This window comes from Elgaria multicarinata, chromosome 8, assembly GCF_023053635.1.
Source record: "Elgaria multicarinata webbii isolate HBS135686 ecotype San Diego chromosome 8, rElgMul1.1.pri, whole genome shotgun sequence".
NCBI lineage: Eukaryota > Metazoa > Chordata > Lepidosauria > Squamata > Anguidae > Elgaria > Elgaria multicarinata.
Genome location: NC_086178.1, coordinates 65,826,646 through 65,851,879, shown reverse-complemented (window position 1 = coordinate 65,851,879; position 25,234 = coordinate 65,826,646). Strand labels below are relative to the sequence as shown.

Below are 25,234 nucleotides of genomic sequence, written 5' to 3'. Positions count from 1 at the left end.
TTACCTGGAAATATCTGATTTGATTTTAGAATGACTCCAGTTTAACAAAATATGTTTATTGGTATTATATTCCAAAAAGTAGTCTAACCAAAGCACTGAACCCCATAATGCCAGCCTAAACATTAGAACAAAAACACTACTGAAGTTCACTGGACCCCATATTTTCAAAACATGAAATGTAAATACAATTTTCAAACAATTTAATTTCAACAATAAAGGATTACACTTTTCAATATTGCACCCTTCTATAAGCAGCCTCCTAATAGCGAATACTTGGACTGCAGCTAATCACTGCATGTTTCTGGCAACGTGTGCCAAGTTCAATATTCAAGATAAGAACATCCACCTCCCTCCATCTCTGTCTCTCTCTCTTCAGGTCACTCCCAGTCCCAATCACACCACTTCCTCCTCCCATGACATTGGATCACCCCAACCCTCCGATTTCCCAGTTACCTTGCTGCCATTCCCAAGCTTCCCCCCATTACCAGACAGTGGCGACAGGGTCTACTCCTTCCTTCTTTTTTTCTTTCCAGTCAGCTGGGATTGCTTCAAAGTGAAGTGCCGGCCTCCTGCCATCTAATCCCCACGAAACACTGTCTCTGGGGTTTAGAAAAATGGCAGGGGCTGGAGGCCAGATCTTCACCTTGAAGTATTTCCTAGAAAAACAATTTAAGTTTTAAAATAGAATTATAGGCATCAGCACTTTGCAGGCGCAGGGACAGAGTCTGCAGGTGCATTGGTGCCTGTGGACCCTGAATTAGGCTATCAGGTTTGCTGTAGAAAAAGATAGAAGAGAAAGCAAAACAGAAACCTAAAACGCATAGGTGAAATACTGGGCTCATAATAGAAAATGGTAAGTGTCCAATATACTCAAGTAGCTGAATATGTTTCTTTTAGAATAATGTTACAAAGAATAAATCAGTGTTGTAATTTTGCAGTATAAGAATGTGTCAAGATAAAATCAACTTGGAGGAAAATTAACCCCTACGGTAAAATTTACTGCTAGAGATGCAAAGGACCCCCTGAGTATTTTTGCTATATATTTGTATACACATGAATGTACAGTTTGGGGTTGTTTTCCTTTTCAGAAACAGGAAAAAATCAATCTTTTGCTCTTGAATGTATAACCACATAAAAAAATTGAAATTATGCTACAGGAAAAATGTTACGATTTTCCCTGCCCTGTTTTGAAGAGTTGCTGGGGACAAAATGGATTCTTGTTAGCTTAGGGGTTTGGTAGATTCCCTTACCTATTTATTTCAATAGGGATAAATCAGACCTCTGATAGCTTAGTAAGTTAAATGTAATTGCTTTTTTAAAAAATTGAAAGTGGGGGGGGGGGAAGGAAAGATGGAACACTTCAGGACAACTGACCCAACTGCTGAGGACATGGAATATGAAGTCACTGAGGTGTGCTAACATAGAAGTTTAACAAATATTTCAAACAGCTGCTGGGGGGGGCACAGAATCCTGAGGATTAAAAGCAGAAGCTTCAAGTCTCCTCTTCATAGGTGTTAAAAAGAGGAGGAGGCAGGCGAGGAGGAAGGGAAGGGTGTGCACACCATAGCTCATTTACATAGTGGGAAAATGTGGTTTCCTGTTATGTCTGGACTGGACCAATGTAAAGTACACTTTTGTTGGCTCTATGTACTTTTATCTTTACCTTTGACTTCTGTTGGTACAACATAGAAAAAGCCAGGATGGATCACATCTAATACACGGACAGGCACAGTTTCATCAACTGGAAGTTCTGTTGTTGTCCACTCTATGTGTGTAGACATTTCTATATTAGACACAAGTGAAAATTCATTCTGAGGATGTAGCAGATCTCAGAGACATCTTCTGCCATTAGTTTCATAATTCATTCAGTGTTACAGCAAAATGGAACCTGATTCCTATCAATGCATAGACACAGCATCCACGGAGGACTCTGTGTCTCTGTAGCCCACCACCCCTTCATGCATGACAACAGCACAAGGAGTCATTGCAGGGAGGAAGTGTTCTATTGATCTCTGTAGGAGTCCCTTGACACAAAAGCACCAATGGGCCCTAGCTATACAACCACTACTAAATCTCCCTCTCATTCCTATTCCCCCCCCAATTAGTTATCCAATTGTCTTATTCTGAATTAAAATGCCTCCGAATACTTAACTAAAGAGGCAAGATAAATTTATAGTAAAAGTAATATTCGGTGGAAGTTAACATTTTTCAGCTAACTTTGGAGGTAGGTACAAAACCTTAAGAGCAATCATAATGTGTGATCTTCACATCTAGCAGCTACTTTCAGTTCAATAAGCAACATGACTTAAAATGCTAGAACCCTGGGTCAAATCACTTATGTGTATCGTTAGTTAAAGACTAGCACTGATGCAAATTGTCAAATAAAAGATGCAATATCTGACATTGGGTCAAGAATTCTATTAGGTCCGGGCTCTACACCAGTTTTTTCAGGCAGCATGCACTCTGATCAATAATGGGCCCCATTCCACCCATTATTACTAAATGCAGCAACTTGTGATGTATCTGATTCCACTCACAGACTGGGTTTGCACAATAAGCTAACCCACACTTACTGGTTGAGTGTGGGTTGTTGTTGCACAGTGGGTTGTTTGTCGAACCGTGGGTTAGCGTGTTACTTGAACCCAGGACTTTTTTTGCAGGGCAGCTTGTTAACCATGCAAGCAAGCCTCAAACAAGCCTTTTTTAGAACCCATGGTTTGTTGCTGGGTTGTCTAGGGTTGGTTAACAAGCCAAGTTGTTACATAATATAACATTTACCAATAAAATACCCCAAACATGCCTAGTGACCCAATAATTTGACATTTGCTGGCTAACATTTTGAATACCACAACAGTTGTATCCAAACCTTAAAATAATAGACAATCCTTATTTGCATTCTTATGCTATTCAAAAAATGTACAACATTAATTACCTTGTAAGTAACTGGATGTCAATTCACCTGGTGGCATATCCTGAACTGAGTATATTTCCTTTTTAAAAGCCAAATGCTCGTTAATTAAAATTTCACTGATCATTATGGGACTGCTAGTGGAATTATCAATAAGCTCCACTTCAGCACCATTTGCAGTTAAAGAAACAACTTTTGCCTGAAGCTTCTTCCCAGCTGTGTACCTCTGAAGTGCTGCCGTAGCTTCTGGTGTCCATTCTTTATTTATGGGCCTTACACCTGAGGGGGAAAATATTTAAGTAGCTTTTAGTTACTCTTTGGATAATGCGCCTGAGATCACTAAGAGTGTAATTCTGAGTTTAGTGGGACCTATTTCTGATGAACATGAGTAGGACTGCACTTCTCAAAGCATTATAAAAATTCCTGTTACAACTGAAGCAGTGATAAAAAAATCCAGACCATGACTTATGAGTTGGCCTACAGCTCTTGCATATAAATCCATGTGCAAAGCTCTTTCTCCTGAACATACTAGTAAAAATGCTTAAGGACACACAACATATCTCATCCCACAGCAACAAGTGTACAGTCTAAACCCTCTCAAGACCACTGACAGATGACAGTACAGCAGCCTTCCCCAAGCTGGTGCCCTCCAGATGTTTTCAACTTCAAAACTACCATCAGCCACAGCCAGCATGGCTAACGGTCAGGAATTGTTGGAATTGTAGTCCAAAGCATTTGAAGGACACCAGGTTGGGGAAAGCTGACGTATAGGCTCACCTGCTTAGTTCAAGCAAAGCTGTACCCTGAGAATGGTGACAATTTATGGAGGGACCAAAGGTTATCCAGAATGGGGGAGAGGGAGTTGTTGAAAGATTGGAAGTTCCAAAGGAGGTAAAAGGAGAAAAGAAAACTGTCAGGAGCAAGAATCTTTGAATACTAAAGCTTTCATATCTCAGCTTTGTTCGATATTTGGGAGAGGATGTAATTTTGTATTAGGCCAGAAGACCAACACGTTGTATTTTTATATATAAATAAACATATAACTATATGAATACCACAGTGTTTTGTGTTGCATGTTTTACAACTGTGTTGTGCTGACAAAAAGCGAAAGGACACAATTGGGCAGAAACCTGGAAATCACTGAGCTGAACCAGAGAAACTTCTTAAACCAAGGAAACCAACATAGAAGGCTGGATTAAAAAGTGCAGGAATCATATAAACAGCATGCTCTGATTTGAAGGAGGCAGGGGATGTTTTAGTACAGATCTTTATCACAGGAACCACAATTGACCTTGGCTGGGCCTTTACAGATATGATTTATACATTTAAAAGACTATTCGCAGACAAGAATAAAGACAGCTTCAGTATTTATCCCAGGTTCTGCAGTAATTATTTTACACTACTATGGCATTTTAGAATGGCTTTATGTTTTCCAACTCTTATTCTCGAAGAGCTTTTCTACTTTATTGTGTGCCTATCATTCCCTACTCAGGGCTGTTTACGTGTTCTTTAGATGTAGTGACCCTTCAGTTTCGCTTCTGTTTTTAAACAGAACTTTGGGTGAGGTGCGTTGTTGTTGTTTTTAGAGCAGGGAAAAGGCATTATTACTTCAAGAAAATCCTTTTTCCACTTGTGTATTTGCACTATTCTGGTGTACTACAGTGCCATCTAGAGGTTATGTAGTGGAAAAGCAGGAAAGAAATCACTCTTTGTGTAGTGCTCGGATCTCAATTCTGTGACAAAACTATAAGTAAATACAGTAGATTAACAGCCTCGTGTAGGAAAAGAGCATAAGTTAAGAAGTTGGGGATTCAGGATCAGTTAGCTCTTAGTTCAAGTTGCTACACCCCTAGATCATGTTCAATTTCAAGCTCAGTAAAAGATTAGTACTGTGTAACTTCTTATTTTACTTGCCATTCAAGATATTTTCTTACTATTGAAGTAAGAAAACCTGTTACCTGATAACCAACACCTGATTGCCTGAAATGGGAGTTTTGTAAAGGCAGATGAAATGTGTCTGATTTTATCCAGAGTAACCTCTTGACAGTTTCCATAATCCACAAACTGAACTTTAAAGGCCTCAGATGAAGTTGCATCTTTTACCAAGGCACGATACCATCTACCATCACCTAAATTAAAGAAAAGCACAAAAATCTTATGCTATCCAGTAAGTATACTGCAGAAATACAAAACGACTTATTTCAGTGTCTAGAAATATAAAGCAGATTCATACTTTCCTTCTATTTCCCAACGATGCCATTTTCAGCCAGACAGTGTAGTTGGCTCCATCTACCACCACCCTATCCAGAAAAATGAAGAACCCCACCCCACAAACTCCTCCACACTAAGACTAACCTTCTGCTTATGTAAAGAAATCCTGTAGATCTATTTTCCTGTTTATCTGATTAACCTAAATTAGGCACATTCAGCTATACACTGGAATTCAAAATATTTATTTTATTTTATTTATTTATTTATTTATTACATTTTTATACCGCCCAATAGCCGAAGCTCTCTGGGCGGTTCACAAAAATTAAAATCATCATAAAACAACCAACAAGTTAAAAATACAAATACAAAATACAATATAAAAAGCACAACCAGGATAAAACCACGCAGCAAAATTGATATAAGGTTAAAATACAGAGTTAAAACAGTATAATTTAAATTTAAGTTAAAATTAAGTGTCAAAATACTGAGTGAATAAAAAGGTCTTCAGCTGGCGACGAAAGGAGTACAGTGTAGGCGCCAGGCGGACCTCTCTGGGGAGCTCATTCCACAACCGGGGTGCCACAGCGGAGAAAGCCCTCCTCCTAGTAGCCACCTGCCTCACTTCCTTTGGCAGGGGCTCACGGAGAAGGGCCCCTGTAGATGATCTTAAGGTCCGGGTAGGTACATATGGGAGGAGGCGTTCCTTCAAATAACCTGGCCCCAAACCGTTTAGGGCTTTAAATGTCAATACCAGCACTTTGAATCGGGCCCGGACCTGGACTGGCAGCCAATGAAGTTGTAAAAGGACTGGCGTAATGTGATCTCGCCAGCCAGTCCCTGTTAGTAAACGGGCTGCCCTGTTTTGTACCAGCTGAAGCTTCCGGACCGTTTTCAAAGGCAGCCCCACGTATAACGCATTGCAGTAATCCAAACGAGAGGTTATCAGAGCATGGATAACTGTAGCTAGGCTATCACTGTCCAGATAAGGGCGCAGTTGGTATATCAGCCTAAGCTGATAAAAGGTGCTCTTTGCCACTGAGTTCACCTGTGCCTCAAGTGACAGTTCTGGATCGAAGAGCACCCCCAAACTACGGACCCGATCCTTTAGGGAGAGTGCAACCCCGTCCAGGACAGGGCAAACATCACCTCGCCGGACAAATGAACCACCCGCTAACAGTACCTCCGTCTTGTCTGGATTGAGTCTCAGTTTGTTAGCCCTCATCCAGTCCATTACCGTGCCCAGGCACTGGTTCAGAACAGTCACTGCCTCACCTGGGTTTGATGAAAAGGAAAGGTAGAGCTGGGTGTCATCCGCATATTGATGACACCTCAGTCCACATCTCCGGATAACCTCCCCCAGCGGCTTCATGTATATGTTAAACAGCATAGGGGATAAAATAGAGCCCTGCGGAACCCCATGGCTTAGGAGCCACGGCACAGAGCAATAATCCCCCAGCACCACCTTCTGGAATCGGCCATCCAAGTAGGAGCGGAACCACTGCAACGCAGTACCTCCAACTCCCAGTTCAGACAACCTATCCAGAAGGATACCATGGTCGATGGTATCGAAGGCCGCTGAGAGGTCCAGGAGAACCAACAGGGTCGCACTCCCCCTGTCTCTCTCCCGACAGAGGTCATCCCACAGGGCGACCAAGGCAGTTTCCGTTCCAAAACCAGGCCTGAAACCCGATTGAAATGGATCTAGATAATCCGTTTCATTCAAGAGTGCCTGGAGTTGTCCTGCAACCACCCGCTCAAGCACCTTGCCCAGGAAAGGGATATTAGCCACCGGCCTGTAGTTGTTAACATCTTCCGGGTCCAGATTAGGCTTCTTCAGGAGTGGTCTAATTACCGCCTCTTTTAAAGAGGCCGGCACCACTCCCTCTCTCAAGGAGGCATTTACAACCTCCTGGACCCAGCCGGCGATCCCCTCCTTATTTGATGTAATGAGCCACGAGGGGCAAGGGTCAAGCACACAGGTGGTCGACCGGACTTGGCCAAGCACCTTGTCCACATCCTCGGGCCTCAATAACTGAAAATATGCAGTTAGGATTTCATAGATCGTTTGTATCTTAAGCTTACCAATACTCAAGACTTCACATAGGCACATCAAACTTCCCTCATTGGTCTAATATAACAAATTAAATGGATTAGTTGAATTTTCTACAATACATCATTGCAACATAGAAGAGAATAAGCAAGAGGAAGTTAGATTACTTACCAGAAAAATAAGCACAGCACAGCTCCCCCTTTGTTACTTTGGAAATGCTAGGAGTTGTTATCTGGCAGAATTCTGCTAAAGACATGTTGAGTTCTCTTAGAGCATTCAAATCTGCAAAAGTAAGATTGATGTAGTTCTGTTAATCAGTCCTTGGAGGTATACTACAGTGTTCATCAAAAGTTAATCAAATTAATATAGTAGTCTTTCATCCAATCTGTTACTTAAAATCTCACACTTCTTAAACAGCTGTTATGGAAAAATTCTATCAAGCAGTACTGCTATTACTACATAGCCTTATGACATGAGGTTTGATGACGTTAACAGCTACAGTACTGATTTTGAAAACAGTTTAATTATACAGCTACAAAGTAACAAGTCAGTAGGCAGCTAACATTTCATTACTTTCTTGAATTCAATTTTAACAAGAACCCCCCACCCTCTTAATCTCTACCTCAACACAAAATGGAAGAGAAAGCCAATTGCTTTCATAAACTGCTGGGTGACTAAACAAGTAACGGGACAAGAGTCAGGTTCCCCACTCCTGTTGCTTGAGCAACTTGGTAGATATGAAAGTGACAGGTAGGTATGAAAGCTACAGGCCAAGTCCAGCACGCCTGCAATGGAGCTGTAGAAGTCCAAAATGCAATGCTCATGTGCAAGAAGGAACAGAACACTCAGAAGGGGGGAAAAGATTTACCATCATTGTTTAACAACTGGCAATAGAACTTGCTGGGATTGTACAGCACACACACCATGACATTTACCACCTGTTTAGGTATTAATGTGACGCAAGACCAATCAATTCTATCTTGTTTTTGACCTGTAGGGGGAAAAACAAGGAAGCATGACTAACCAATACAGTTATGTTTGTTCAATGATCACTCTGGTGTTATATTAATAAACTTAGTAGTATGAACAAACATATTACTCTATTTTTCTTTGTTTACTAGCTGCAGCCTATAAACTAGGTTTCAAAGGAAGATTTGGTTAGAAGTTATACTAGTATTCTAGCTTTGGTGTAATGAAGACATGAAATACGTAATTTTTTATTATTAAAACCAGTAACTTGCATTAAAACCAAAAAAACGATGTAGCCCTGTCCCTAATTCGGTCTTCATTTACTTACTGTAAAAATCACATTAAAGAAATAGTATGAAGCTAGCTTCTCAAGTGAACTTACCATTCACTTTTTGCTGTGTTCCAGTGCTTGTTTCAAGCATTGTCGGAACAGTGGTGGCTTCTTCCATTGCACAACCTGATTCTAAAAGGTATTTAGACAAATTCGGTGCTGGAATCACTGATTCATCTGTAATTTCTACCACAAAAGTCTTTTCCTTCTTATCCATTACTTTTATGGTGACCACTTTATTTTGCATCAGCTGTTTCATGACAGAAGTTGCTTCTGTAGACCAGGTTCCAGATATTGGCTTCACACCTTAAAAAAAAAAGTGTCTTTTTCCTCTTGTTTTTACACAGCTGTAGATATCATGCACTATCCTTGTAATCAGCAATGTAACATCTTTCCAACATTTTAAGGTTCTCATTATCTTCTGATATATTTGGATTCTCACCATCCTGTCATATATTTCACATATGCACACATACAAAATGATAAAAGTGTTCTTTAATGTCAAAAACTGCAGTGCTGGCTTAAAATCTTTTGCAGCCTTTAGTGAAACACCAAATCCTCCTCCCCTATGTTTAGACTTTCCTACAGCTCTGCCCCCAAGTTTGCACGAGGTTCCAGGTTAGTATACGCAGGATATGTACTGCTCTGCACCACCACTAGCATGTTTAGGGTTACCAAGCCAGTGACATCTGCACACCTAAGATCCCACAACCTGGAGCTTGGTGATATAGGTCTGCCAAATCTTGAAAGAAAAACATTCTGGAAATCAGGATAGTTTAGTATTATAAGCCAGAGACAGAGGAACTGGGACTGTAAGGTTTCAGAAGTAAAACCTATACTTCTTGAGAAGGGGATTTCTTCTTTCGTTTACATTAAAAGGCACCACACATATCCAAAAATAAGGCCCACCAAGTTCAATGGAGCTGACTCCAAGGTTAAGTGGATTCCACTTTAGGACTACAGCTTAGGAAGACTTAGGGAGGCTCAATACCTTTTATTGTACGCTCAATACCTTTTACTCCTGAAAGGGGGAAATATGTCCAGTGCAGCCTGCTTCACCCTTGCATATGCTCAGGCTGGGGTCTCTATTTAAATCTGAAAGTTGTAGCTGGCACAGAACTCTGTGACATGGTTCCTATTTCTTTCGTTATTTATCTGCACAAGTTTCCTATTGGTTTAATAGCTGGGATAGGGAGTAGGAAACCCTGTACTGAGATATTCCCACTACCTTGGTTATCTACATTCTTACTTATCAGATCCAAGAGGAAACGGGCTACATTTACTGATACGACTGGGGACTCAGGAGATCCAGGTACTCGTCTCCACTTGGTGACTTTGGGCCAGTTACTGACTCTCAGACTAATTTTATTTTACGGGATTGTTGTGAAGATAAAATGGAGAGGAAGAAGACCATGCAAGTTGCCTTGTGTTCCTTGCAAGAGGAAAAAAGGCAGGATATAAATGTAATAATAAATAAATAAACCTTAAACCTATGCAAACTTGAATAAGAGAAAATAAAGAGAAACTACAAAGACCTATGAGATGAGAAGCAACTACAGAATACCTTACTATGCGGAAGAAAGCATAATTGAACCTGCTATTTTGGTATTTATTCACTTGGTTTCATACCTGCTAGGGTACATTTGATAGCTTGCACTGGTAGTTCCACTAATTTTGGAATGATTGGTCGAAGTTTACTTAACTGAAGAACTTCAAAGTTTCCGTAGTCTACATAACCTATTAGGGTAGTTTTCTCAGAAACGTAGGACAAAACTGATGCACGGTACCACTGGTTATCTTCTGGAAAAGAAAAATACATTATCCCTATATAAATCATCTTTACTAACAGCCCAATCTTACAGTTTTACTTTTGCTGCAGCTCTGCAAGCAATGACTTTCATTACTGTAGCAGAAATGACATCTAATACTAATCAAGCAGAACAGAATTGCCTAGTTCTTCCCTACACAGCTTTATACACTGTGACCAGTTTGCACAATCGAAATAAGCCACAATGGCTTATTTAAATCATGCCATGTGCAGGCTGCAATTTCCATAATCACTGCCCAGGCACAGCTTGTCACATCATCCAAACCCGGGCAGCATGGCTTGTTGGAAGGGAAAAACAACCATAAAATAACCCAACAACAGGCATGGCAACTTCTTTTGGCTGTGCAAATTGGCCCACTGCTTTAAAAAAACATCATGGGCAAAGACATGCAGTGCTCTTTTCTGTTTCATAGGATGCCTCTTCAGGGCCAACAGGGATACAACTGCCTCTGCAGCCTGTGCATAACTGCCCTTGGGATGGCCAACTGTACTAAGATAGAGGCTAGAATGACAATGTCAGCTCAATGTGCCAATGACCACCTAATTAAGGGTTAGATAAATCAAATGATAAACCAAAGATCAGCTGAAAAATGCTGTAGTATAAATGCCAGACATATCCCAGTGGGCCAATAAAAAGCAACTATATAAAGCCAGTGTGGTGTAGTGGCTAGAGTGTTGGACTGGGAACTGGGAGATCCTGGTTCTAGTTGCCATTCAGCCATGGAAGCTCACTGGGTGACTTTGGGCCAGTCACAGACTCTCAACCCATCCCACTTCACAGGGTTGTTATGAGGATAAAACGGGAGAGGAGGAGGATTATGTATGTCACCTTGGTTCCTTGGTGGAAAAAAGCAAGATATAAATGTAATAAATAATTAATTTTCTGGAGGTCTGAGACTGCATTCTCTGCATATAGCTAAAGATGCTGGGAAGCCCCTGGTACATAAATTGTAAATCAACAGAGAAAATGAACTGAAATCTCATCCTCCATGATAAATCCACAGTGCACACCAATGAGGTCTTTAATTAGTTCAATTCTGGAAGACTTAAATTTATACAGGCACAAATATATCCATGAAGTGTCTATCCCTCAAAACTCTATTTAGTCCTCATTCATCTTTACCTCTTTCATACGTTTAATTCTACTGATCATTCTTTTGCCTGATCAACCCTTTATGTCCAAGGTCATTTGAAGTTTCCACAGGGGGAAGCTCTTTGTCTCCTTTATCTCTGTGTTAGGATCCTTCAGGGATCTGTTCTTGGCTTTTGTTTACCTCTCTATACAAGCAGATACTTGTGCCTGTATCTACTTTAGAATATTCTCCTTTTATCCAATTCCATATCTCCAGCTGCCTGCAATTCCTATATCGACGCTTCACTTTCTCAAATTTAGCTATGTACAAAACTTAACTTTTCATCTTCCTCCCAAGCCTCCCTTTCCTCATACACTCTTCTTGTCCACTGGCAGTATTACCATCCACCCTGCTGAAGTCCTGGCTTTATTTGACTCCTTTCTCCCCCTCCTTTGTATCCCATATTCAGTATATTGCTGTCATTGCACTTTGCAAAGTTGCAAATATATGGCCTTCCCTTTTTCTTCCTTTGGCCAAAACTCTAGTTCATACTCTAGTCATCTCATTCCTTCACTGCAACAACTTTCTCCTCTGTTTTTTGTTGCCTCACCACTCCCTAGCATACTGCTGAGAAACTCTTTCCTCTCTCTCATCACATGATGCCCTCCTTAGAGCCTTACAATGACTTCCCATCAACTCCCAAATCTAGCAAAAGTTAGATATCCTTACCTTCAAAGCCTTCTATAGCCCTGCCCCATTATTGCTCTGATCTTTATCCCTGATATATCTATACCTATTGCCATTACTGCTCTAGCTCCACTACTCTCAGCTCTTAGTTTCTCCATGTAAAGAGAGGTGGAAATGATCTCTCTTGGCTCTCTCGGGGGGGGGGGGGGGGGCAGGAGACTGTGTGGGGAGAGGCAGAGAATCATTCTCACCTCTCTCTGCATCTCTCTGCATGGAGTTTCTCTATGCGGGGTTCACTTCAAATCATCCAGCTCCAGAGGGCTGAGTCAGAATGCAATCTGGCCTCTGGGGCCTAAACAGTTGCCCACCCCTGAATTAAGGGAAAGGCCATAATTCAATAGTAGACATGCTTAGCATGCAAAAGGTCCCAAGTTCAGTCTCTGGCATCTCTAGGTCAGAAAGGCTGAAATCTTAGAAAGTTGCTGCCAATTAATGCAGATAAACCTGAGCTAAATGGTCTAACAATCTGATTTGGCATAAGGAAGCATCCTATGTTCTCACCTTTTCCATGACGTCTTTTGCACAAACTATTAGTTCCCATGTCCTATTCCAAGCCTAGTATGTGTATCTGAAAAAAAATGCATATTTTCTATTTGTTACTCCCCCTTCCTTTGTTTCCCATGTTGAACTTTAGACTGTATGCTCCTCAGGGCCAGGACCTGTTCACTTTAAAAAAACACCATGCACACTGAAGTTGCTACATTAATAACAATGATAAATAGTTATAATGACAATAAGCAAGGCATCCAAGCAGTTTTTCCTTTCCCTCACCCCTACCTGTAAACTGGGCACAGCACATCTCTCCTATTGCTGGACAGAAATCTGGGGTAGAAGTTATTTTTTCACAATATTCACGCAGGGAAACGTGAAGGTCAGAAAGTTTGCCTGACAACAGAAGTATGTGAAAATTATGTTACAAAGTAAAACCAAAACACTTGACTCAAAAGCACAGCAGGAAATATAAAGTGCACATGCTCCCTGTCCTTCAAATGTTCACGTTTATTAGATTCCTGAGACATTCAGGTGTCATTTGAAAGCAGTTTTAGTCCTTTAAGGTTACATAGGAAAGCCTTGTCGTTCTGTTGGCTCACATGGCATATCACAGACTATAAAACGCATAGTTTGAATAAAGTACATACTAGAAGCCGTATTTATTCTTGATTAATATCCCTTTCAATGATAACCACCTCCATAGGAAATAGTGCAGAAACATTTAACTTCAGTGTTTTGTTACGTGTTCACATTTTATTCCTACACATATATTTCCATTTCAACTTAAATGGATGAGGACTTACCACCGTTTCCCATCTGCTGACAAAAAAAATCTCCTGGTGTTTCTATATGGGCAACCATACCCAAAAAAGCATCTCCTATAGACAGCGAGATAACCTTTGGAGTTAGATAACTACTATGATCTAATCCCACATACTCATTGTTCTTCTTCTGAATGGAAATCTTTTCCACAGTAGAACCTAAGAAAAATAGAATCCATTATCAAAATTTGATTTGTAGGTTTTAGTTGTAAATAGTAGTAATTTGCTATCAGGCTCAATGTCATCCTTAGGAGAACGCAGAGCTCTACCTACATTTTCTATACCACCTTTCTGAAGCTAACCAAGGCAGTTTACAGAAAGTCAGGAAATAAAAACCAAATCAAATGAAAATATAATATAAAGAACACGTTTTTAAAAAGTCAAGTTAAAAAGATGTGTCTTGACCCACTTCCTGAATGCAGAAAGAATGGGGATCAGTTGCAACTGCAAAGGGTGTGGCATTCCAGAGTTTGGGGGCAACATGGGAGAAAACCCTTTCCTGCGTGCCTGATACGGGCCTCTACAAGTGAGGGTGCCTTCAGAAGGGTCTCAACTGCTGATTCTAATAACTAAGCAGAGTTTGTTAAGATCAGCAAGAGAGGCCCTTTGGAAGATGCTCCCACCTGATTTATTAATTAATAAGCCGATCATTCAACCTCAACCTTTTATTATTTCATCACTGCCCCTATTTTCAATTATAGCTCTCTCAAATGATTCCTAAGGTTAGCTGTGCCGTTTTCACAAATAGGAATAAAACCAAACTAATATAAAGAACTATAGACTCACCAGTAGCTGAGTTTTCTTTCTTGCTATTCATATCCTTTGAATTCCAACCATGTCCCATTTCCATAAGCATTTCGTGTAAGTGTTTACCTAAAACACATGTGTGTGATCATCCATTCAAAAATAGTTGCAATTTATTTAAAGTCCTCCAAACTCATTGCCACCTGACCTACCAAACCTATCTGTAAAATAATAGTGTAATCATGGGACCCAGATATCTAAGACAGAGCCTTTTCTCTTACCAACCTGCCTAGTCATCAGAGGGTATGTTCCTGGTAGTTCCACATGGACATATGCTCTGATTGGAGTCCACCAGGAGAAGAGCCTTCAGTGTGGTGGCCCCCTTCCTATGGAATTCCCTGCCTTTGGAGGCCAAGCAGGTATCAATGTCATGTTACTTTTGGCACTTCCTGAAAACGTTGTTTCAAGCAGCTTTCCTTGAGTGATTGGCTGCAGTTTTACCAGAACTAGGGTTTAATCGGAATTCTATTTCTTTTAAAAATAGTATTTTTAATATGGGTTTTTAAAAATTCTTTTATCCTATCTATTGTTTACTGCTCTGGATTCTTTGGCTGTGGAATGGTATATAAATATTGTAAATAACAAACAAATAAATAAATAACAAATAAAGAATCTACCCTGGGGCAGGCACCAACGCCTGGACATTTTTCTTCTTGCCTGCTAATGTGCTCTACCCCTCCCACTTTTTTAACTTACCTAATTTTCTTACTGGCAGTTGGGATCACTTCAAAGCAAAGTGAAGGGCCCAGCTACTGCCAGCTTCATTTCCTATGAATGCCTCAGAGACATTCTTAGGAAATGAAGATTGTGGGCCCACCCACCCATCAAGAAAAAAAAAGGGGGGGGGAGAAAAAGTGACTTCTGTCACTGCAGTCTGATAAGCTGAAGGGGTGGCTAAGAGAGCTGTGGGGGGCTAGGTAGAGCAATTGTAAGCCAGCTAGGGAGTTAGAAAAACCAGGAGGAAACCAGAGGAGATAGGGGAGAGTAATATAGTGATAACAAAATTCAACAGAAAATTATGCAGGAGGTGTAAAATATTTAATTTCAAAACAAGAAATATCTCTAAAAATGAAGGAAGTGGAAAAAGAATCAAGAAGATTAAATTTCTATAGGGCACTTGGAGTCTAATGTATTTTTCCTAAACTGCTGTATTCAAAGAAGTATAAAAAGATGCCAGTGTGAAAGTGGCAAGACATCTTGCCCAAATGAGAAAGATGAGTACACACTCTGCCCTCACCCCCAAAAGTAAGCTGGCAACAAAGCAAGCAAAACTGAATTCGATTAACGTATTGATAGAATATTAACAGCGCAGTGCATTTTTGTTTACTTGGGAGTAAATCCCACTGCTTTCAATGGGACTTGCTCCTTAGCAAGTGCATTTATGACTGCAACGTAAGATAGACAATTTAAATATATGGGAATCAAAAAACCTGTCAGTGAGGTGGTCAGACAGTTAATGTCAAAGATGTGAAAAGAATGCTTATGAGAAGACTAGGAGATTGCAGCGAAGCTAACAAGGCAACCCTAAGCAGAAGTCCAATTGAGCTTACTGGCATTTATATCCCACTATGTGTGTTTAGGATTGCAACCTGAATTAATTCTTTATGCTGGTCTTCATTGTAGAAGATGATGGACAGCATAATCTTTTCTGAAGAACTCAGTCCAAATCAAGGATGAACTTCTAGAGCTGAAGAGAGACAGCATACACCCTAGAGAAGGGGTGGGGAACCTTATTCAGCCTGAGGTTCAAATTCAATTTTGGAGAAGCTCACATGGGACCACATTCCAGTGATGGGTGGGGCCAAAGGAAAAGGGACAAAAAATTAAAAAAAACACCAATAGCACATTGTATCTTAAAGCTCTTACTGCTACTAACTAAGCCTTAGGAGATGCATTTCAACCTTTTAGAATGGGAAGAAAACTGCAAAAAAGCTACAAAATCACCAAATTACTGGTGGTTGGAGGAAAGGTCATCTGCGGAACCCCAGAGGGTCGGACTGGATCCCCAGGCCTGAGGTTCCCCACTCCTGCCCTAGAGTTCTTAAATATCTCAAAAATTAAAATTGTTTATCTCCTATAAATAAAAATATGCAGCTTGTCACTAAAACTGAGTTCTTTATTGGATGATTAGCAGCAGCCAAGGATCCTATTCAGACAACATGCTAAGTCAACACGTTAAGCATTTGGAGCTAAATATTATGGCTTAGCGTGTCGATTTAGCACCTCGTGTGAATCGTTTTAAACCCTGGTGGCTTACATAACCACAGTTTAGGAGCTTTACACTAGCTAGCCCCACCTACATGCTTGCTGACAGCCAAGCAACCATCAGCACACAATACTGAGTGTATTTACAACCCAGGGAAGCATGGACATATTTTATATCATTTGGGGCAACAGGAAAACTCTCACCTCCATGCATATAAACAGATGAATCTGCCTCCCAGTCAGTCTGTTAGCTCATCTAAATCAGTATTGTCTCCACTGACCAGCGGCAGCTCTTTAAGAGCCAAGGTCTGGCCCAGCTCTGCTACCCAAGATCACAAATCAAAGTGGTGTTTTGTTTCCAGATAATGCAAGGCTCATCGTTGCCTACTAACGTATGCCATACTCATTCCTGTCCTTTGGTTTTCATATATATTATACATGGCTGTAATTATTCCTTGGCCAGAACCCTGTTGTGCAGTGGCTCATTGAGCAGTGACTCATCCATCTCTTGACTACGCTTTTATATACACTCACAGCAATGGAGGTCATATTGCCAGTTGACAGTGTCAGTTTAGTAAATATGATCTTTACAGTCGCTGCTTAATTGACAAATTCAACAGCAAAAATAATTATTACTGTTAACTCAACTCACCAGAATGTGGCAAGACAACATCTACAGCCAAGTATGGCATCTCATCCATCAAAACATCAACAACGGTCAATGAACAATACTTTCCTATAAGAATTGGAGCAATAGTATTGTTGCAGTTTGCATTCCATCCTTCTTTAGCTAGAAGGACATTAGCAACACAACACTTAATAGCCTGAAAACAAAAGCAAAATACATTTTTTTAGAATGTTAGAATTACTAGCTACTAGTGACTATTAAAAAATTACACCACTATTAAGACTCACAAACTAGAGCATGAAATTCTGAAATGGCCAACATGTGAGTCTTTTAAGCACATGGCTACTATAGTTTCTGTAAGACAGCATCCAAGAAATTATTCACTTAGTTAAACATGCTGTTTGGAAACACAAAGTGTTCTAATGAGTACCTCACATTGAGTCAGTGCTACAAAAGGTAGAAAGCTTCATTCCCCACTCCATGACTAGTATTACTACCTCTTGCTAGGCTAACAATCCTGTCTAAAAGTGAAAGCATGCAGAACTTTGAAGATTGGTAACTGGAAAAAAACTTGAATGCAGCTCAAGTGGTCCTTCCATCCCAAGCACAGGAAAACAAAAACAGAACTGGGCTAGGAATATATATATTTTTAGGAGCAGCCCTGCATAAAAACAGTCCATTCATTTCTTTTCACTTTGCATTCTAAATGCAAGAGAAAAAAGAATTCAATTTTGCATTCTTCAGAACTTGAATATGGAAAGGTGGTTATTTGACATTCTGCTCTCTGCAGAGGCCATCAGTGGGGGAGAAAACAGCAGCCAGGTACCTCTCCATCTTGGCTGGATCCAGCTCCAGCTGAGAGCCCCCTCCCTCCTGTTACCAACTGTCACTGCTGAACTTTGCAACTAAGAATCTAGTGCCTGAATTTGCTTTTCTTCCCCTCCTCCCTCCCAATCCCCTTTCCTTTTGTGTCATTTTTTTTAGATTGTAAGCCTGTGGGCAGGGACTGTCTTAAGAAATATTTTTGTAAGCTGCCTTGAGAGCCTTTTTAGCTAAAGGGCAGGATTAAAATGCATAAATAAATAAATAAATAAATAAATAAATAATAAATATGTCCCCTCAGAATTCATTCAATATTAAAACTTATACTTACACAGGGTGGAAAGTGAGCAATGTCGTCGTGCATTTGTTTGATTTTGTTTAGTGGTACATTTTCTTCATTTCCATAGTCGATATATAGTACCTCAGCACTCTTCTTAAGGATATCTATCTCTTCTATAAGCACTCTGTACCAAGTCTGAATGTGAAAAGTTATGTTAGGTTTAGAAAATTATAATTAAACTAGTAGATATACTTTCCTTTACTAAAAGCTGAAAAATGGAACATTGGTTACTTATCGTGAAGGTTCTTTCCAGTTTGGTGAGACAGAAGCATTAAACAATAGGTTAAATTGCCCCACTGCTGAGGGAAAGGCAGGACCATGTGACCAAGATCTTATCTATTAACTTATATCCTGCCTTTCCACCAAAAATGGCACTCAAGGTGACTAACAATAATAAAATACAGATTAAAACAGAATCTCAATAAAAATGTACCATAAATGAAAGAAACAACAACTGACCAGTTAAAGACTGGGCTTGCACTATACAACAACCCATTACGAGCAGCTGGTCATGGCTGATTGTTGCATCATACAACACAGCGCGCTTTCTGTGGGGTGGCTTATTTTTCGGGAAAAAGCTACACCAGGAACCCACTGTTTGATCATTTTCACCCATGATGTGAATCACCCATGATGTGATCACGTGAACCAGGGAGATCGATTTTATCGTGCGATGCAATCATTGGCTACAGAGCCACGCAGCAAGTGTAGTAAAAAAGCCCAGGCCACTTGCTTTTTGCAATCTCGCCAGTGACTCTCTTTTCAAAGTGTCGAAACAGCGCTTTGGAAGACCATGACTTTCTCCCTGGCATTTTTTTTTAAAAAAACCCCAATAACAACCAGTGCCTCAAAAATGTGCATCTGGGCCACACTTTTATTATTATATTTTTGTCAGTCTTTCGCAAGTGCACTCTTACAGCTATCCTGTATGTGGAGTCTTGCCTGGTCAATTTCCTTGTCTGTATCACCTGTCAAAGGGAGCAGGGAAGGCAAATACATAAAATACGAGGAAACTGACAAGACGAGGTTGCATATTGGTCAATTTATGCACAGTTGCAAAGGACTGGGGGAGAAATAATACTAAGGCAAAGGAGGAACCAGGCAGAGCAATTCAGAAGCACCAAAATTGGGAGGGAAATGCCAAAAGAGTAGAAGCACCAATACCTCCCCCCTTACTGATGTGATCCTCTGACTTTTTAGTGTTGGACTAACACCTCTCAGTGTCCCCCCACCTTTCAACACTTCCCTGACTCTCCAGCTGCTCCAGAAAGTGGAGATATTAACTGCTCTCAATTTTTGAAGTTCCTTCTTGGTGCACTTACTGCTGCTATTACTGTAGCTCCCTGACAGTTCAAAAAGAAAACCTGAGAAGGCAGCTTCATTGGACAGAGTTAATGGGGGCCCCATGGGGTGGGGGAGGGAAGTACTACTGGTGCTAAGACCCCAGTGCTCCTTCCTGTTGTGCCACCCTGTTTTTGTTTGTTTTGGGGAATAAGAAGGAAATGTACTCAACTTTAATGGCTGGTAAGTAAATGGAGACTAAATTTATGCAAATTTAAGGGCTAGTAAGTAAATGAAGGGGAAATTTGCATACCTACAACTGCTCCATTACTGCAGGTGTGCAAACTTCCCCTCCATTTACTTACCAGCCATTACATTTGCAAAAACTTCTGAGGTGTTTCTTTTTCTTTCTTTTTTTTTTACTGTCAGGGAAGTGCAATAACTGCTGGATTAAGTGCTGCAAAAAGGAGTCACAAAAAGAGGGGGAGTCACAAAAAAGAACAGTGAGTTAATATCTCTCCTTGTTCAACCTCGTACTAAAATACGAGACATAAGTAAAATATACATTCGCTAAAATATATATTATATATTTCTTATAACTCTACAATATTAAACTGCTGGTAGCATATTCTTTGGACAGTCTACCAAAAGTCAATTGGTCACTATGTCCGTTGAAAGATTAAGTTACCTGATCAATGGAATATTTTGCAACACCGACTTCTCCTTTGACAGGAATATATTCATCTTGATTAACACCACTGTAATCTTTCAGCCTCACAGTAAGTTTGCCAATATTACTTAGAATTTCTGGGGAATTGACTACTATGTAGAATTTGCGAGGATTATTGAACTCTGTTATTGTGCCCTAGAAAGAAAGACATGCTGCTGCAAGAAGCTTGTCTGCAATAATAAAACTTATTTATGTATTTATGTAACATATCTCTAAAATACATAGCTTTAAAATATTTAGTCGAGATTGAATAGTATACTTATAAGCACTGAATATTTTTAACAGCTTTATTCAAAGCACCAGATATAGAAGATTAATGTCAACAAGGAACTCGTAATATAGAATATCTATTTAGCTGGGCTCATTATTCAGATTAAAGAGGGAAGAAAACTGAGACATCAGCTGTCACCAATCAGAAAACTGCAGAAACCAAAAAGATAAGCAAGTCTAGAAGTGTAATTTGGCAATAAACTCAAATTCAAACTTCAAACGTAAATTAAATGAAAGCAACTTACCTCAATTTTCATATTTTTTTGAAGCCCCAATGTATTCAGATCAGAAAACATTATTCTTTTGTCTAGCTCTTCTCTTTTCTTATCCTGATCTCCTGTTTTGTTAATATTCATAGATTGCATGTTTTCCTATTAGAAGATTACATTTGTTTACTAATCAAAATATGCAAATACAGTGTACAATCTAGAGTACTTAAACCATGTGATCGACTTTGACAAGAACTATAGCTTGGATTGCAAGATATGCAAATAGAAGGAAGTTCACAGAAGGAATTGCTCCTGTTCCTTTCTCCTGCAGCAACTGCCGCCCAGCCTGTCACCAAACATTTGGACAGGGTCAGGAAAACTTTCTATGAAATGTTTGTTTTAGTCACCATTCTGGTATTTAAACTATTCAAATACGCTGTGTTTCACATAATGTAATTCTTTTGATCAACTAAGAAGGATCAAGTTTACTAGGGGCAGCGTTGAAGACTATGTCAGAAATATCGACCGTCGTGAGTCTCCAGAGTCATGGTATCCCCCCCCCCATTTATATAATATAGTGAGCTGCAATCCAGAAAATCAGGAACACTGGTACTTTTATAGAACCGGCAAATGGCATTTTGAGTTATCACAAAAGAAGTATTATTTGCATGTTGTGAAACATTTCATTTATTTTTTACATTTCTATACCATCCAATAACTGAAACTCTCTGGGCGGTTCAAAAAATTAAAACCACAATACTTTGACATAATACTTTGACTTGAGTCTTCATCATGACATTTTGACTTGACAAGAAGTCCACAGAGTGTCCAGATAACAATTAATTAAGGAGTCCAAAACATATCAAGTGGGGAAAGGAGGAATTAAGTTATCGTATTTATTTATTTATTAAATTTATATACCGCCCCTTAGCCGAAGCTCTCTGGGCGGTTTACAAAAGTTAAAAACAGTGAACATCAAAAAGTATACAAAATTTAAAACCATCAAAATATAAAAACAACGGTATAAAACAACAGTAGCCATTTAAACAACAACAGTTCTGGGGTCCAGTAAAAAAAAAAAGATTCAAAGGATGGGGATAGGACATTGAGCAGGGGGTTGGACTCGATGGCTTTAAAGGCCTCTTCTAACTCTACTATTCTATAATTCTATGACAATGGCATTTGAAGCTGCAGCAGATAGAAATAGAGCAACTGAGAACATGCTGGTAATCAGGCACTGTTTGGCAAACTGAGTCAATAAAGTATACAGCAGCCATTGCAGTCTGCTCAGAAAGAGTAGAGCAATGTGATGTAGCTGCTGCATTGATAAGATGCCCATCTCTCACAGTTATCTCTCTGCTAGAAACTAGGGGCCAATCTACACAGCCGATTTAGTGCGGAGGGAGAACACATTGGGGTTGCTAGTGACAGATGATGTTGTTGCCAATCCACAGCAACCTCATAGCTTCCCTTTGGAAAAGGTGCTTTTCTACAAAGTCATTTTAGTGCAGTGTTTTCTTTAAAAGCGGCTCCCGCACAGTTCCACTGCAGTGAGCTACGTCCCCACCACCACCACATTAAATCCTGGGCATGCCTTGTTTCTGTGACCTGGCAGCGGACCCCTGGTCAAGGGGTATGGCCTCCCTTTATTCCCCCTTCCCATTTCTTCTTTTTTGGATACAGACTTCCTTTCCCACTTAGCACTACTTCATAGTAGCGCTGTTTTCCCTTTCACAATAGGGCAGTAGCCTGAATTACCTTTCACAGTGTAGCCTGTTTCTCCCATTCACAACAGCGCAGTAGGGCTGTTTCTTCTATTCACAGTAGTGCAGTAGCATGCTTTACTCATTCACAATATGTAGCATAGTTTTAACCTTTCACAATGGTGAATGAGAGGGTAGAGGTGTCAAGTAAGGTACATTCAGCACTTCCATTACACTTCCCTGAGCAGGGGAGCATGGACGGGGCAGAGAATAAGCCTCGCTCATTCACCAAGCACCATTGGCCTAGTAAGTACATCTAAAATGCTACTGTGCTCACAGAACTTTAAATTGTTTTGATCTGAGGTGCAGGCTTTTGTGTTTCTTTGAACATTGCTCTGGAGAGCCACTGCCCCCATAAGAAGCTTTTCAACAACACATGGTGAGGCAACTAAGGTGGAAAGTAACCTTTAATAGGCTAAGTGAATGGTGTGAGGCATTCGTGTGGTTTTCTGGATCCCTGCTTATCTCTGCAAGAAGCCAGAAGACCCGTTCAGAACATTCAGTTAGATTAGAAATCTACTGTAAATCAAATTATAATAAAAATGGATTTATACTACAGTATATTCTGCATATGGTAATGATTTTCACACTCAATCACAAAAGCAAACAACTCAAGTTGTACCTTTTTCTTGATTTCATCCAATGTTTTTTCAATATCTTTTACTTTATCTGTACTAAAAAAGCATTTGCATTGGTTAGCATAATTGTTCTGTAAAGCGCAAGAAGCCTTAAACACAAACTCAAAGTCAATCTACCTAAAGCAGTATTTATTTATTACATTTCTATACCGCCCAATAGCCGGAGCTCTCTGGGCGGTTCACAAAAATTAAAAACATTCAAAGTATAAAACAACAGTATAAAACCATAATATAAAATACAATATAAAAGCTCAACCAGATAAAAACAGCAGCAATGCAAAATTACAAATTTAAAACACCAAGTTAAAATGTATTTCTAGACTGTTAAAATACTGGGAGAATAAAAAGGTCTTCACAGTATGTACTTTAGAAGAGACTTAAACTCTTCAAAATCCCTGCTAGCTGATCAAGAAATAGTGAGGGCCTTTTTGGAAATAACATTTCTGCTTGAACAATGAAGTCTGGAATGAACATCAGGACCATATGTAAATAGACTAGGAGTAAAGTGCCAAAGCTAGTGTTTGAAAGGAGTGAGGCAAGACAGGAGCAGAGTGAGCATCCTAACTTTCATTTCCAGTTTAATAAATTTGAGTCTCCACATAGTAGCAATTGTCACTACCCGTCTTTGTTGAAAGTCAATCTGGAACCCCAAAGAAATGTAAATCAGATTTCTAAATGCTACACATATAATGAAAGAGCAATAGCCATTTTAAAATTAGAAAAAAAATCAAAACTTACATAGCTACAGAATCAGACATCATCCTATGTTCTAATTCTGATTCAATTCTTTGAATGTCATTACTTATGTAGCCAAAAAGGCAACACCCATTCATGAAGAGGGAGGCATCAGCAGACACAAGGTTACCTCCTTGGTTTGCAAATGTGCAATATCTTTACCAAAATATCCTAATTGGGAAAAACCAAAAAAATGAGGAGTGTGCATGCTAACTGACTAATGGGAATGGAAATGGAATGGAAGCACTCCAAACTTCCAACATTTTGCTGGAGGTCCCACTTATATATATTCTATCCCCCTGTACACCAATATATCTAAAGGGGTTGAGTTTTTTTTTATCACATTTGGTTCTGGGCTTTCCTACAAAGACATCATAAGAACATAAGAAGAGCCATGCTGGATCAGACCAAGGGTCCATCTAGTCCAGCACTCTGTTCACACAGTCCAGAACAGAGATAGTGGTTTGCCTAAGGTCACCTAGTAAGTTATGAGCCAGGGACTTCAAATGACATTTGGGCTCATTTTACACCCTTCCCAAGTTAAAGGTTACAAGCAAAAATATTACTTGGATCAGATGTTCTTAAATCTACTATTTATACTTTGCACTATTCTATCACAGATCAGGTAGCAGAAACTTACCAAAGAGTCCACAAAAATGACAAGTGAGTGGATGTAAAGGGTCTAATGGATCACACCTTATGTCAGGATAATAAACATAGTGTTCTCACATTTTGTCACAAGAAACCTGTGAGATAGGTTGAGTTGTGAGATTGTGCTGCAGTTGCTGGCAACTAGCCATATGTAACTGGCAGCCCTAGATCTGCATGCTAATTCACATCAAGAGTTTGATTAGCTGTTTTAAATGGATATTGCTGTTTTTATGCTTTAAATTTTTTTTTTGAATGTTCATTGTTTTTAGCTTTTGTAAACCGCCCAGAGAGCTTTGGCTATGGGGCAGTCTATAAACGTAATAAATAAAATAAATAAATAAAAATCATAATTATGGATGTACACTTACGTATTTATCCACAATGAGTGAATAAGACCACCTATAAGAATGGGTTCTTTTTTCTGAATCAGGAGCCCTTTGTTTAAAAGGGTAATTGTACTATGTATTCCAACACATTTATTTATTTATTTATTTATTTATTACATTTTTATACCGCCCAATAGCCGAAGCTCTCTGGGCGGTTCACAAAAATTAAAACCACAAAAAACATCCAACAGGTTAAAAACACAATTACGAAATACAGTATAAAAAGCGCAACCAGGATAAAACCACACAGCAAAGTTGATTATAAGATTAAAATACAGAATTAAAACAGTAAAATTTAAATTTAAGTTAAAATTAAGTGTTAAAATACTGAGTGAATAAAAA

At 39.6% G+C, this 25,234-nt stretch overlaps 1 protein-coding gene across 1 annotated transcript in view; it reads right to left on the bottom strand.

The window, feature by feature from the left end:
• TDRD1 (tudor domain containing 1) overlaps positions 1–25,234 on the bottom strand; it is a 35,512-nt gene that overhangs the window by 5,040 nt on the left and 5,238 nt on the right. The window contains exons 5-19 of the mRNA XM_063131571.1: positions 23,105–23,156; positions 20,756–20,881; positions 20,199–20,375; positions 18,221–18,364; positions 17,092–17,263; positions 14,217–14,303; positions 13,413–13,589; positions 12,895–13,002; positions 10,099–10,269; positions 8,521–8,775; positions 8,038–8,160; positions 7,341–7,451; positions 4,867–5,037; positions 2,933–3,187; positions 1,664–1,783 (exon numbers count right to left, since the gene is read on the bottom strand). Of these exons, the coding sequence (XP_062987641.1) occupies positions 1,664–1,783; positions 2,933–3,187; positions 4,867–5,037; positions 7,341–7,451; positions 8,038–8,160; positions 8,521–8,775; positions 10,099–10,269; positions 12,895–13,002; positions 13,413–13,589; positions 14,217–14,303; positions 17,092–17,263; positions 18,221–18,364; positions 20,199–20,375; positions 20,756–20,881; positions 23,105–23,156 (2,249 nt within the window). The remainder of the gene's footprint in view (positions 1–1,663; positions 1,784–2,932; positions 3,188–4,866; positions 5,038–7,340; positions 7,452–8,037; positions 8,161–8,520; positions 8,776–10,098; positions 10,270–12,894; positions 13,003–13,412; positions 13,590–14,216; positions 14,304–17,091; positions 17,264–18,220; positions 18,365–20,198; positions 20,376–20,755; positions 20,882–23,104; positions 23,157–25,234) is intronic.